This window comes from Ascidiella aspersa, chromosome 8 (genome assembly GCF_963924565.1).
Source record: "Ascidiella aspersa chromosome 8, kaAscAspe10.2, whole genome shotgun sequence".
Classification (NCBI taxonomy): Eukaryota; Metazoa; Chordata; class Ascidiacea; order Phlebobranchia; family Ascidiidae; genus Ascidiella; species Ascidiella aspersa.
This window is the reverse complement of record NC_139454.1, coordinates 9,586,398-9,601,941: the sequence shown is the minus strand read 5'-3', so window position 1 is coordinate 9,601,941 and position 15,544 is coordinate 9,586,398. Positions and strand designations below refer to the sequence as shown.

General features: G+C 38.5%; 1 protein-coding gene across 1 annotated transcript; it reads left to right on the top strand.

The window, feature by feature from the left end:
* The first annotated feature begins 929 nt into the window (after positions 1-929).
* LOC146135997 (cannabinoid receptor 2-like) lies at positions 930-15,172 on the top strand. The gene is made up of 6 exons (XM_083395410.1): positions 930-1,205; positions 2,865-3,016; positions 6,022-6,204; positions 11,073-11,465; positions 12,604-12,822; positions 13,694-15,172. The coding sequence occupies exons 1-6, from the start codon at positions 1,116-1,118 to the stop codon at positions 14,241-14,243; spliced, it is 1,587 nt and encodes a 528-aa protein (XP_083251536.1). The 5' UTR covers positions 930-1,115; the 3' UTR covers positions 14,244-15,172.
* The last annotated feature ends 372 nt before the right edge of the window (positions 15,173-15,544 follow it).

Here is a 15,544-nt window from a genome sequence, read left to right as displayed (position 1 = left end):
AACCCCAGCCTTGCCTGACTCGGCTGTTGACTCTTACGAAGCCTTCCCTAAACTGCAGACAAGGAGGAATAGGTGTAGGGCTACATCACTGGCGAAATAAGGCAACAGCAAACGTGATAAGGAATTCAGCCATGCCCCACCAAAAAAACTGAACTTCTGCCCATTTTAAATTACATAAATGAAAACATTTAATATTATATATTGGGTTTTACAATGCCTTATAATATAATCGCCCATTTCAACAACATCGTTTAACCCAAAGGCGTGTGTCTGATAGCACTCTCGAAAATAACATTTGTGCAACTTGAACGATAAAAATGCGTTTTTGCAATTTGCGCCAATTGATAACACCTTGGTAATGTAGCTTTGGTCTTCGAAATAGCACCTCGAAACCTACGAACCGTATGGTGTTAAGGTTACTTACGTCATATTTTGACGTAACTTTGTGGCGTCATCTCTAAAAAAATTGTCATAATCCCCCAAAATAAAATTCTGAATGCGCGAATGGTGGAGGGGTCGTTAACCCCAACACCGCTAAATGGGGTTGATTTTAGGTTCGAAATTTACAAGCCTATATCATGTTAGAAATTGAGGCCCGGGTTAGTCCAATCTTTAGGCAAATGTGTGAAAAAGTGACACCAAGTATGCAGATGATCGTTTTAAACAAGCTTCTTATAGTATAGAAAGATGATAAGTGTTCACACTATTTGCTTGTTTGACAGTGTACTACTATTCTCTATACGAATCGAGGTTGCCATGTATATTTTAATCGAAGTTGTCATGCATATTTTAATGAAAGTTACTATGTTTATAATTATTTCATCATATGATGTTTATAATGCTTTTTGTATAGATCAAAATCGTGATTCTGTAGCGTTTACCAAATAGTTGAGTATCACGATTTTGTGTGGATGTGTTTTACAGCGAAATCCGCATGTTGTAGGTAAATGTTATTTATTGTCAACGACTTTGAAAAGGACTCGCATCCAGCTTTCTTGTGTCACGTTCGCTCGTAACATACGTAACAGACCGGCATTCGTCATCAATGCAAGCGTAATATCCGACAAGTTCAACTTGGCCGCCATATCGGATCAGGATACCGGATACAGGGAGCTATGACAGCGCCGGCAATCAGACTGGCCTTCAATTTCACCGGCTTGCCTTCAAACGGCCAAGTTTACCGCCTTGAAGGCGCGACAGAAAACGTAAGGTTTCGATCATTTCCCTTGATGGCTAGTTTGGCTCTTGGCCTATGGTCGAAAATAGCACGCACTTGCGACAGGCACGCTTGTGGCGAAATAAGGCAATTCTCCCACATGAGTATAGATCTTTACAACTGTTAGGTGGAATGCACGGATCTGTAAAGTAACTTGAATACGAGTAGTGAGGTAAAATAAGCTGTGTAACTTGACATTAGTGTAAAAGAAAACTTTTGATAAATATTTGCATCATCTTCAATTAGAATTGACTACGATGTATTAAATGCTTATTTATAAAATTTGAAACGCATAGGTTCAATGTATTGTAGTCGGTTCTAACTAATGACAATAAAAATCGTATCGAAAGTTTTACCTAAAAATGATTTTGTTTACTCAACCTATTGCACCTTTTTATTCATATTCAACTAGAACTCGTCCAGTTTGCTATATTCCGCTCCTCAGAAGACAACTGTTTTCACCTTTTTTTCTTTGGTTTTCTTAGTTTTGTAAGGCACTTTGTTTCCAAGAATTGATGGTACAGGTTTGATTTTTGGAATTTTAGAGAAAAATCATCCAAGCCTATTTAATCTTGGGTTCAACGAACGAGGCTAATCCCGAGTTTATTTACACTGTGCTTTATTACCGTATATACTCCTTTATCAGTTTCCATAAACGCTTATGAAAGTTATTAGCGTTTTGACGATGAATATAGTGCAGGAACCTGGTAATTACAGATCACATGCGATACTAAGTAATAGTAACGGTACTCGTCCGATACAAGAAACTTATTGTGTTACATAACCGATTTGCATATCCAATTTAACGTTATAGTGACAGGCCGATAGTATATTAGGATCTTTTCGTTAATGCTGATGACAATGAACTGGGCCCACAGGGTTAGCGGAAAGTATAGGTTGATCTTGCCAGAAGTATAAAGAGCTAGCCCATTAATTTACCCTATTCCGTCACGCGATGTAACGCGCACAACTTGTTTCAGCTAAAACATCCGTGATTTGCAAAGGCACGAGGAAGACCAGTGCCAATAGTTTAAAAGCCATACATCAAATCAATTATAAATGTGCGGCCCAAATAGTCATCACTGTCCGTACGACCGTACGTTATTTTGCCAGGGTTGTTACAACTTAAGTTCCTGTTTTTAATTGACTTTTACTTGACTTGAATAATAGTAAAACAACCTGGATTGAAAATAAGTGTTTTTTTAAACAAAGGCCTATGTTGGTGAAAATTCGAATGTTTAACCAACTTTTAGGACGAAAACAGTTATCTTAGTTTTTGTTGGTTTCTATATAAAACAGGGCCTGTACCAGAATGGGTTTATCAGTTAAAAAAACTGTAGTAAACAGTTTTTATTGTCTATTTCTTGATATGCTATGAAAAAGACATTGACTGATACTTTAATTGAGTTAGTAGTGACTCAGACAAGACTGGTTATTATTCAAAAAAACTTAAAACTTTGACTTGAGTCTTTTAAAGTCATTTGTTTACAGCATTAGTTTTCTCGAAACGAAATACAACCCGGTGTTACGTAAAAGATTATGGTCAAAAAATAGTTTCCCGGAAATCCTGCATTTTCCTACAACAATTTGCGACTTTCAATGCCGTTTGGGGTCGTGACAATAACTCTTGTCGTCACTTCGCTTTCAGGTCACGTCAACGTATGACGTCACGTCGTATGCGTTCACCGACAGTCGAGTGACGTCACCGCTGGAGTACGCCACTGCCTTCGTGTCGATCTTCGCCGTTTTCGTCAACCTCTGTGTGTTGCTGGTCATTTTCATTGGACCGCGAGCTTTCAGGTGATTTGAGTTAAAATGCCGCTTACCACATTTCGAACACGAAGAGTGAAAGAGCGCCGCATACCACATCCCGGTTTACCGCGAAAATTTGCGCGATTAACAACTTACGATCGGCGGCTTAGGTCAGGGGTTCTTAAACTTTCTTTATCGCGGACCCCTACATTTTTTTGCCTCGCTTGGACAACGGTAGGCAAGAAATTTTCAACAATGACGTGATAAATTGAAGTCACAAAACCAATAGACTTCAGAGTACGCTGATTTCGGCAAAATAATGTAAAAGTAAAATGGAGTCTAAACACTTTCAGTGCAAAACCGTTTTATGTTTAATTAAACTCTTTTTTAAAAAACGGTTTACTTCTTAAATATACACTAGTATTGTAATTTGGCCTTCACGGACCCCATAAAACTAGTTCACGACCACAAAGGAGTCCATGGACCCCAGTTTAAGAAACCCCTGCTTAGGTAAAGTGGCAAGTTGTTAGCATCACTTTGACCAAAGGAAAATTCGTCACATAAAATCGTCAGATTTATTTCATGGCCGAAAAAAACGTTGAACTTATTTTAACTTGAAAAGGTTTAATTATATACCTAAACAAAAATCTAAAAACGCATTGGCCAGAACTTTATTGAAGAAAGTGTACGAATCGTTTTTGCTTTTGTTTTCAGTAAAACTAAGTTTGCGATTGTCACAATTAAAAGAGAAGAACAACTTAACATTTTGTCAAATGTGTAAAACTTTGTAAAACGTCGGTAAATTGTTTTCCAATTCGCCCGAGATTCATTTATTCGAAACCGACTCAACAACGTTTTCAACTGTTTCAAACAAGACTATAAAGTGCATTGGACCCTTGTTGAAAAGACCCGTGACCACAAATGCGGAAACAATTATCGCGGCTACCTTCGCGTGTCAGACGGTTCAAACACAGGTGCTTGACCTTTGCCAGGCACGCGTCAAACTGGGGCGGTTCGACTACGAGATGTCAAAATTGAACTGGCTTGCAAAATCGGGCGGCTCTTTTTATATACTCTGTTGCAAACTGTCGCTCGACATGGTACCATTGTAGGACTTTTAAGCCTTGTAGATATGTATTGATAAAAAACAAAAATAATAAACAAAACTGTCATTTTATCGCCTGTTGAAATTGCTGTAATTAAGCAAAAAATCCTCTTGCAAGTAATTACAAGTGTGATTCGAAATTGCAAACTTGGGTTTACTTGTATGCAAAAGTAACACTAAAAACTTTATTTAAAGCATAGCAAATTGGCATTTTTTTCCTTTTCTTCTTCTATCAAGGTTTTTGGGTCGTTCATTTTTGTACAAAGTCTTCACTTTTTGAGATTTTTTTACGAATTTTCCAATATATTTATATTGTAAACTAAATTCTGTCATTAAGATTGTAATTCAAAACTGCGTTAGAAGTTTTACTACGACAAAGCGTTTATTAAAGCATATTTAAACTTATAAAAAAAACTCCGCTAGACATAGAAACGCCATGGATTGGGCTGGTAAAAATATGTTGTGTCTTAATAATAAATTAATCAATGCATTGTCTTCTGCGATCTTATAAAGGACACCCCAACTATAAACAATTTACTTCCTTCCAAACAATATTGCCATTCTAATATTTTTGAAAGTTTGGCGCACAACATATTGGAGCCAAGAAAGATCCGTTGGTGTGGGTTGAAAGTCAGACCAAGAATCCATGATACCTTCAACGTATTAAATAAAGTGTTATAACCACCTTTTTGAACTAAGCTACTGCAGCACTGTGTATACTTGACATTTCCGAAAAATCGAGTGCTAAAAATGTTGTCCCATTTTTCATTCACTGTAGCGGACTCGACATCGAGTCGCAAACATCTTCACTTTTAAGGCCGCATAAAAACAGATAAAAAACAGAAAAAAAATTAAAAAAAATAAACTTAAAAATTTTGACGTAATTGCATGTAAAGTTAAACTAAAAGCCCCCGAACCGTTTATTAATATAAAAAATACATAATTAAACAGATTAGCTTTGTGCGAAACCGAAGAAAACATTAGGGAGGCGAGGCAACCTCTACATACCACATGGAAATTAAGTAGCATAACAAACGAATATAGCTCATACCACAATCTGCCGAATTCGCGCAAAATACCGCATAACGCATATTAACTAAAACCGATTAAATAGAAGAGAAACTGGCGTGCAAGAAAGCGACGAGTACTGCATAAAGCATAACTGTAGTGGGGGCGCTATCTGCATTGATTATTCAGCAAAAAATCCCATTCTAGGGTTGACGTCATCAAAACGATAAATATCAATAACTTTAAATTTGTACGTCATAAAAATAAAAAACAATATACAGGGTGTCCATAAAGTCTCTTTACAATTAAAAAAAAAATTAAAAAATGAAATGGTGAGATATTGCAATGAGGTTTGTTTTATGTTAATCAGTATTTCATAAAGTTTTTATTGACACTAAAATTTATTGTTTCTGACAACATTTCTAAATTAACCATTTAGATGTGCTTCGTGCAACTAATGGTGCCCATGTAGAAGTGTATTAAATAAAGTAATGATATTTTTAATTATTTTTAATTAAATGTTGATTAAATGTTTAGAAGTGTATTTAATGTGTCAATAAAAACATTATGAAATACTGATTAACATAAAACAAACCTCATTGCGATATCTCATTATTTCACTCTTTAATCATTTTTTAAATTGTAAAGAGACTTTATGGAGACCCTGTATTTTTTAAACGATTTTTTCACTCTGGTTTGTTTGAGACCAATTCAATCTAATTTTGTTTAAGGTAAACTTTAGGGGTTTAGGGGTCATACTCGTGGGAATTAGACCGAAATCGAGTTAGGTTTGGGAAAAGTCAATATAAAACGCCAAAATGAACATCTGTGCCAATAATCTCACGTCTACCAATCGTATGCATGCCAGAGGGTTTTGACACATAGCTGTCCCACTAAACAATCGAAAATTGATATAAACAACCGCCGTCTTTGCTCGCAGAACCCCCACTTTCTTCTTCATCAGTAGCCTGGCAACGGCTGACCTACTGACCGGTGTAACCGTCCTCTTTGCAATTTTTCTTCCCATCAGCGACGGGGTGTGGGAAAGAATCGCCCTGAAGGGCCTGGCTGTGGTCAGTTTCAGTGCTTCGGTCAACAGCCTCGTCGTGGTAGCGGCGGACAGGTGAGAGGTCAAGCCCGGGGTTACTCAGGGTCAACGTGCTTCGGGTATGTCGGCTAATGTCGAATCGGATCAGACACCGTATAAATAGACCAGTTAGTGGTTGTGGTGCCGCTATAGCCAATCCTGAGGTTGCTTAATATCCGAGATCGGGGGCATTTAACCTGGTCTAGTGGTAGGCAATGAAGTAGGTTGAATTATATACCAATGTACTTGTTTGATACTAGGATAGTATATTGTATAACACCCATTGAGAATTTAACAAGCTTATTTGTGTATTTTAGCCTGCGTTTTTAATCTATGTGTTTAACCCTATACAATTCTGTTTGTAAAACTATGTTTTCAATTAAATGCACTTAAGTTTCAAGATTTGAAGCAAATTTTGGCCTAAAAAACTGGAAGATATACATTTGCATGTTCAAATCGGTTTATGTTTGTTTTATAATGGTAATGATATCCTTTGGCTTCGGATGGGGCGTTCATACTTTTCTCTAAAGATTCGATATTCGATATCGGAATAAAATGGAAGCATCACATATCTCTGATTGTCAAATAATATCGGACTATCCGAAACCCGATACCTGATACCAGGAAAAAAAAATACTTGTTTCATCTATTTTTGACCGAGTGATGACAACCATTTCAAGAAATAATAGTATTTTTTGTATAGGGTAAATTTAGAAGTAAGCAATAATGTGGGCACAAAAGCGTTCTGCCTATTATATTAAGAGCACGCCGTCAGGGTAAAACAATAGCTTTATTTAACTGCAAGTTTCGTTCCCTTACAAAACGGTTGGAATTTCCACGCGCTATACTCGTAACGAAAAAAAAATAGGATTTACTGTTGCCTGTGAATGACCAGTTTTACAATAATGGGACGTTGATGATTTATCGTGGGACATTGAAAACTAATTTTGAAATGCCCATATGACCTATTATGAAATATTTAGTTTCGCTTGAGAAGCCCGCTAATGTATAGCTTTCGCCGTGCGAGCTGCGAATTTTTGTAGTAAACCTTTCTCCACAAATAATAATTACTCCACAGTTGTCTGTAATTTAAGCGTGTATAGAGAATTCTTGAAGTTCTAACGTAAGTTTGCTAGCCCCAAAGGGTTAGTCAGTTGTACTCAAAAGACTTCGTTGTTTGGGTGACATTTTGCTTTTTATCCTAGTCTCTTACTTAGCGCCAAAGTATAACTAAATCAAAAGTATATTCATTAAATCAAAAGTATAACTAAATTTCCACATTCACCGAAACCGTTTTTTGTTCAAATAGGTTTAACGAACAGCCTCGTATAGAACTAAATGCGGTTCTTGCCTTAGTTTGTTAATCATTTGTATCTCGCAGGCCTCAGGGTCCGAGCAGAGTTATAGTTGGCCGTTTCCGGTGCTGTAATATTTGCTTCAAATCGACGCGCCGTTTCTTAACTTCTTTCTCTAGAAAAAACGAAATTTCGTTTCAAACATAAAATAGATATTAGGATGGATGGCACTAAGAGAGCAGTAAAAACCTCAATCTAATCACTGTGATAGAAAACTGTAACAATTTGATCGACATAGCGGCATAGAATATGGGGTTGTGCTGGGCTTTCCGTAGTATGATCAATTAGCCAATTCATGAAAACCTCCACAGCAAGCAGAGAGGTGATTGGAGAACCCATTGCGACGCCGTGGATCTTGCAAATTTTTGCTTAATTTGAAACGTGGTGTCATTAAAACTCCAATTCAGCACTTTCTTGAGCTCAGATTACTTAACAAAAAGTTCTTTTCACTTTTAAACGAACTTCAAGCACCTAATCGTAATTTTCACCTCAACTGAGACAAGTCTACCTCGGTTCGCAGTTGGTTGGACCATGACATTAATCAACGCCCGGACTTCTTGTATTAGGCCGTCAAGTTTTTCACCCCGGAGCCAAAAGGTCGCTTCCTGGCCGGTCATCCCTTGTCGTGCTTTTTGGTAAACAGTGGCGGCCCTGGGGTGTTTCCGAAATGCGGCGTTAGCCATCGCTCGGCAGTACTCTATTGCAGTGGTCTCAAACATTTTTATTACCCGACCCCAATTTAATTCAACTGAAATCAACATTTAATTGCGACCCCATTAGTTTGTTTTCAGATAACTATGATAATGCTTAAAACCAGTGCTTGTCAATCTGTTTTGGAACAGTACACACTTTTACGTTTACTGAAGAACTTGTACACCCCAGAGTATGCAATGCACTAAAGTACCTCACAATAACGATTATTATAAGAAATAGTTTGTCATGTTGTTACAAATAGAGTAGTATGTTACACGCTACGTATACACTTAAATACATATTGTGCTATTTATTGCACCCTCCAGTCAGTCTGATAATAAACCTAATTATATATTATGGTACCTGATCGTAGGCTTATTGTAATGCGGTTTGTTGTACATCCCAGTACACACCATCAATGTGGTACACCCTTTAACAATCCTGGTACACCCTGGGGGTATACAATAAACTCGGTTGAAAAGCATTCGCAGTGTTGCAAACAAGTCACTGTAAATGACCCAAGCCTCACAGTCGAGAAGTTTGCAAAATCGCCTATGTTCAAGTCCAATTGAATTGCAACTAAATACAATGTTGCTTGGTATTTCAACTTGTGTACTCGTCCAAACCCGTGCTATAATTGGAATAGACGTGTGAACCACCTGTAGGCAAAATTCAGGTGGGGCATAGATGGTTTGTAAATGGCCGTAAAAATAATGATCACGTAAACGCAACTTATACAAAACCCAGAAAAGTCCTTTTTCGCGCGTATAAAAAAACAGAAGATTTTAGGCCGGTTGTTTGCGCCTTACTGAATCCAGCGGATATCCGCGGGCGCACGTCATGCGAGGCGTCTGCTATAAACGCGCGTCACAACCCCTGCCGTGCGCACTTTCATTGTTATTGTTATTTCTGTCTCCATTGCTGCTAATGCAGCGTCCCTAGCCCAGGCTTCGGCGCGAAAAATACACACGCTTGAAGCGCACTCTTAATAGAAGCGAGACTCCTTTGTTATTTGTTCCCTTTGCTTCCCGCTTCCTGATCTCAATTATTGTCCCCCGAGGCCGTTCAGATGAGTAACGCTTCCTGCAGAATTGCATGATCCCGCTTCTGCCCAGCAATTTTTGTTTTTGTTTGTTGTAAATCTGTAGCAAAGCGGGTGTGACCTTCACTGACAATTAGCGTGCTGCTGTTTTACTTATACTTTCTTGAAAATATACCGTTTATCCGACAAATGTGTTTAAATTGTTTAAAATTGTTTAAAATGTTGACTTTTAATCCGAGCGGATATTTAGAATTCCATGTTTGTTTTTGCATTTAAAAAAGGATTTCAATTGTTTTTTTTGCACATATGCTGCTCACATTTTTCTTATCGCGTTTAGTGTTTTTTAACCCCAAAGGGCTCCGCTTAAAATTGGGTTGCCGATTAATTTCTTTGGGCCGCCGACTGCAGTAATTTATATGGTTAGAATTTAGATTTATCGATTAGTCCTGAGCAGGGTATTTTTCTTTTTAGGACACATTTCGGAAACAATACGAAGAGATGACTTATTTAGAATAAAACCTAACTTAATTATGGCCATGTCATATGCTTCGTTTGCTTACAAAAAGTCCAGGAAAACGAATTGGGTCACCAAAGCTTCTTTGCTATATTTTACTTATCATTTGGGTCGCCGCGAAACTCTGACCCGAACAAAAAGCATTTATCTCGCACCAAGGTGTTAACCGCTTGCTTAGCTTTCCATTTTGTGCTTGTCAATCAAAAAGTGTTTTTTCCTTTAGCCTTTCTTTATTCTTGGCAGCATTTGCGTTGCCTTAAAACGTTGTATCATAAAGTTTTGGACATTTGTTTTGTGCGACTTCATTTTGTGACCATGCCCTCCCGGACATACTTTAAATGTGGTGCCTTAACAAGGTGTTCTAATGATTTCGTTCCGTTTTGTAACGTAAATTTGAGTTGAGTCGTTTAATAGAATGGCTTCACGGGAATGACTTAAGTTCGCAACATTGCCTTTAATAATATGAATGATTACAAACAAAAACTCATGCCGAAGCGGCTTCAATCGGATGCATCCTATATCAGTTAGTGTCAACATTCAGTTAATCCTGTCTACCAAGGTTTCAACTGTTGATCTTTTTTTGGTAAAGTTGCTGGACCTCTGTCGCTTTTTACAACATAGTCGGTTTATTGGCTTGAGTTGAGTAACACATGACTCGAAGAAGACCACTTTAGTCCGGCGTAGGAAATGCACCTGCGCAGTTTGAAGTTGGGAACCGATGAACAGGTATACTGTATAAGGGTGAAATAGTGGGTGGATGAGTTATATGAAAAGCGTAAGAATCGATTAATGGTAATCCACACTAGTTTAGTTATCCAAATGCGCCTGAAGGGCTGCGGAATAGGAACCGGCTTATAGACTCGAAAGAGTAGTTTATTTGGTTAAAGTCAATTTTATCGCTCGAATTTATTTGTAGGCAAGAGTCGGACTATTGTTGTTTTTAAGTCAATTCATCAGCATTGTTTTAAAGCAAGGGGTTCACAGCTGTTTACACCGTGGCCCCCTTTGAAATTTTTGAGAAATTAATGGACCCTATTTGTTTCAACCGTTTGAACAAATAAAGAAATGCCATTTTAATTAAAAAATGCATGGTTTGTATAGTATCTGGCAGTTAAAATGATAAAATGATACAAATACAACATAGAATAAACACGATACATTAATCAGTTATTACATATTAGTTAGTACATATTGCTCCCAAGGGGGTTGGGAATTTCCCTGGTGGGAAATCCCCTGTTGTTAAGTATCCGTAATCGTACGCAAAAATAAAGGCGTGTTTTAATGGTTTCTCCATTCTCAGGTACGTTAAGATCCACGACGAGCGTCGCTACGGGCGCATATTTACCAACCGCACGTCGGCGCTGCTGATCGCAGTAACGTGGCTCATCGCGGTCGGCGTCTTCCTCGTCGCGCCGTTGCTAGGCTGGTCCTGCGCAGACGGGCGGTGCGCATGCGCCAAGGACGGCATGTGCCACTGCGACCCTGACTACTGCGCACAGAGCTTCACGCCCTTCACCCTGTCTTACATTGGAATGGGCGTCGGCTACTTCTACGTTAGTCTGCTGCTGATGATAGTTCTCTACTCGGGACTCTTTATTACTGTTAAACGGCGCGCCGGATCGCAGCAGAAACGTCACGGCGGCAGCGTGATGGGCTCGGTGCCCAACAAGGGACCTTTCGTCATGATTCACAGGTGCAGTTTTAAGGTGTAAAATATTTTCTTAGTGTGCCAACACGACGTTGAATTGTTGGAAAACTCCGCAGAGCATACACTTGACTTAAAAGGTAGCCAAATTACTCCTTAAAACAGCAATTACCAAATAACTAGTTTTTATATGTTTTTTTTAAAGTGGAAAACAATTAAACTGGAAGTAATGTATTTCTTACCTGAGCAACTGCAAAACAATACCGGAAATATTAAATAACACATATTTTTTTTAATTAGCTTCTAGCCGAGCATTGAAAGAGATTTTCCTTAATTTGAATATATATAGGCGCTATAATGTTGTGTCTTTTTCCAAATCTCGTCCTCCTAATGTGGTCGATTTAAAAAACAACAGTTAAACCACATTTTCGTGACATTTCAACCCTTTTTAAGTAAAAGTTTGAAAAAATGGCCAATAAAAAATTGGCCAAATATGGCGGAAAATTCGGTTCATCTGATGCAGTTCTTATCCTGTAGGTTGGCTATTTTAAATGATTAATTTTACTATGATATCATACAATCTTTATCTGCAAAAAAGCAAACAGTAGAATCCAGACATTTAATAGTGTGACGATTTAATGTTTATTTTTATGTAAATTGTTCGATCACTCTTGTGTGGTTTATTTATTGTTCGATTGTAGGCCATTACATCAATTGAAATCCATTAGGCTTGTCTTAAGAGTAAAGCCACTAAACGGGTTGATAACCAATCATTTTAAAGGCAGATTTAACGGATTTTCTAGTCCTTTTATTATTTTGTTTCCGAAGCTTTGGACATAATGGTTGTAGTAAGACGTAGTAAGAATATCAAAGCCCATACAGAATAAGTAGCATTTTGAACGTTTCGAATATATCTTTCTTCCTTGTCAACATAGTTGTCTGTAGTTGACTGTGTTAAAAAGAAAAAAAATATATATACGAAACGTTCATAAAATGCCACCCCTTTCTGTAGGGCATTGATATTTGTTCTATGTCTAAATACAACCTCCAGCCATTAATTTGAGATATATTCCAAACAATAAAATCCAGACTACTTCTGTATGAGCTTTGATATTCTTACTACGTTTTCCAAACCTTGTTTTCTCAATCACGCCTTGGGCAACATTTTACTCTTCCTCTCCGTAAGACGCCGTGAGATCCGACTCGCCAAGACACTAGTGATCGTGATGGGCGTCTTCTTCGTCTGTTGGCTCCCGGTGACGTCACTCTTCATCTATGACGTGGCGACGACGCGCAGTGACATCATTCGTTGGTTCGACTACTGTCTGACGTCAGCCGTTATCCACCCGCTCGCCAATCCGGTGATTTACTCGATGCGCCTTCCAAGGATGTGGATCACCTTTAAGTGAGGATTTTTTAGAAAAAGTCCGATAATATCGGATCGGAGTCGATACCCGATGCCAAGTGGTAATATCGGTACTCGTGCTAAACTAGGGTGGTTTGGTGTCGATCCGAAAGTAAATTAATATATAGAATTTCAGCCATGTTTCACAATCCAACAAAAAAAAAAAAATTATCGGAAATCAGCAGGTTTACAACTCGAAGTAACTAAACCTAAAAACACTAAAGCAATTTTTCGCATCCTAGCCTGATTGCTTTCAAAAGTGTCAATTCCACTTATTTTTCCTATTTGAAAATAGCAATGACGTCATTTGCTATCGGATCGAATCGCAATAGTTATTGCTTTACATATCGGATATCGGAATGGAGTGTAAAGTATCGGACATCCCTATGCTTCGTGTCGGTTTAATCTCCATTCCTATATCCCACATTGAGAAAAGCCGTCTTATCCCATACAAACTGACGTAACTACTGTTAATTAGTAACTAAATTGACGACTTTTTTGTTTCAATATTTTGCAGGAAGTTTTTCGTTTTAAGATAGGAAATGTTACAATTAAACTTCGGCTGAAATTCACAAATCAACTTAATATCGGAATAGCATCGATAAGTACACTCTGCTTTCGAATGAGTAAAGCTATACTTAGTATTGCGTATCGGCTCCTATCTGATGAAATTTAACAATCATAACAAATTTTTTTTTTAGGTTATTTTTAACCCTCGACCTTGTCCTTTATTAATTCAAAGTAACCTTTATTTAACTTGAGTTTCTTTTTGCATTTAAATAGATTATTCTATAAATTTGGTTCACATTGCATTTACCATGTTAGTGTGCTACAAAATGAATTCAAATCGCGCTCGTTATTATTTCTATAGGCACCTCGCCTACGCCCTCTGGCGGCGAACGCTGCGCAAGCCCGCCATCCCGCGGTCGCAGTACTCGCTGCGCCTCTCGCGCACGCCATCAACACGCAGCTACGTCACCGGCGTGACGTCACAGGCCAGTTTTCGCGCCAACGGCAAGTCACCGGCGTCGAGCACGAAAAAGACGCCCTCCGTGACGCAACAGATCTCGATGGTGACGCAATTGCGCGACGCACGTCAGCAGGATTCGTCCGACGGGAGCGACTGCGCGTTTTTGCCTCCGCACAGTGGCGTTGCCGAGCTGAAGCGTTCCGCCTCGGCTCGCGGGGCTTCCCCCATGTCGAGAAGGCCGGCTCGCGACGGCAGCTTCCATGGATCACTGGTTTGTCGCAACTCAGACCGCTTCGTGGTAGGTCAAAGGTCACGCAGCACCACGTCGTCGGCGTCGGTCAAAAGGTCACGCAGCGACTCGGTGAAGCTCTACGACGGACGCGTGGTGGCGCGCGAGAGCGTCGTTATCTCTACCCCCTTTAACGCCGAGACCAAACTGACGTGGAATTGACCAGGGTCACTTGGACCGACCGAGGTTAATTAGGACTAGTCAAGGTCATTTGATGCTGACCAAGGTCACTTGGACCGCCCGAGGTTAATTAGGACTTGTCAAGGTCATTTGATGCTGACTTGACTTTCATTGGACGCTTTCGAGCTGAGTCGTCACCCCTTACCAGTTTATGTGATTACAGTATAAGGATTAAGCATTCGGATATTCTTGTTTATTTTTTGTAAGTTGGCTGGCCAAGATGGGCGGTCATACAAGCAGCAAGTTCCATTATTCAACCTCATTAACCTGTTTAATCCTTTGGTTAGTTTAATTGCCGATTTCCTGCCAATCACAACGTTACAAATGTAAGTTAGTATTAGATTTGTTTTTTTCAGGCCTTTTTACCTGTCTTAGTTTATTTTTCATGATTTTTGCATTCCGAACTTTTTGGACCTTAGTTTTCTTTTTTTAACAGAGGTTTGTTGCATTAAACTTCATTATTTGAAAAAAAAGGTCTTTGGGATTTGTGTTTATAGTCATTGCGAAGAGATATTTAAACCTTGTATCTGGATAATTTAAATCACTTTGCCGTTGTAAGAATTTATTTTCCTCTTTCAGACAAAACAAAAATCCGAAAAAGTTTATTTTTATTTCAACGTTAAAACCTATATGTATTTACTTTTGAACAATTCTTCACCTAATACTTCAAGATTTCGTTTTTATACGTCGTATTATTTAAACATTTTTATTCAACAAGTTCAAACGTTCGTGAATGATTTTCGGTTTCGCTTTCACTCTGTGATAAAAGGTAAATTTTCATTACCATTAGGTTGTTTAGGAAGTTTATTTACGCTCGGGTAAAGATTTATTTTGCTTTTTATAATTATGTTCCATTTTTAGTACGGAAAAGTGAATTTAATCTTTGTTGAAAAGCTGTCCATTTAACTTGAAATATACCATAAAGGCGTTTTATGACCGATAATAAACGTTTGACTCCGTAAGCCTGGACTTTTTTGCCGCCTTCACCGTTTTAAAATTAGAATCCCGACTCCGACTCCACAGCCCTGATCTGATCACCTGAACGGCCGAGCTCGCTGTTTTGTGAGTTTTAAGGAAAACAATGTTACGGCGTACACTGCAGTTTGAAAAAGTTGGTGGTGCTTCTATCGCATCGTTTCTGTCAACTTTGTAAACAAGTCACAAGTTATTTGACAAATAATCTAAGTCCAAGACCGGTCTTTGGCGAAGAATTACACGTTCCAGTCAAGTTCTTACTAGACCAAGTCTACTTTAAAACAAGTCATCAGCATAAAAATAAAACG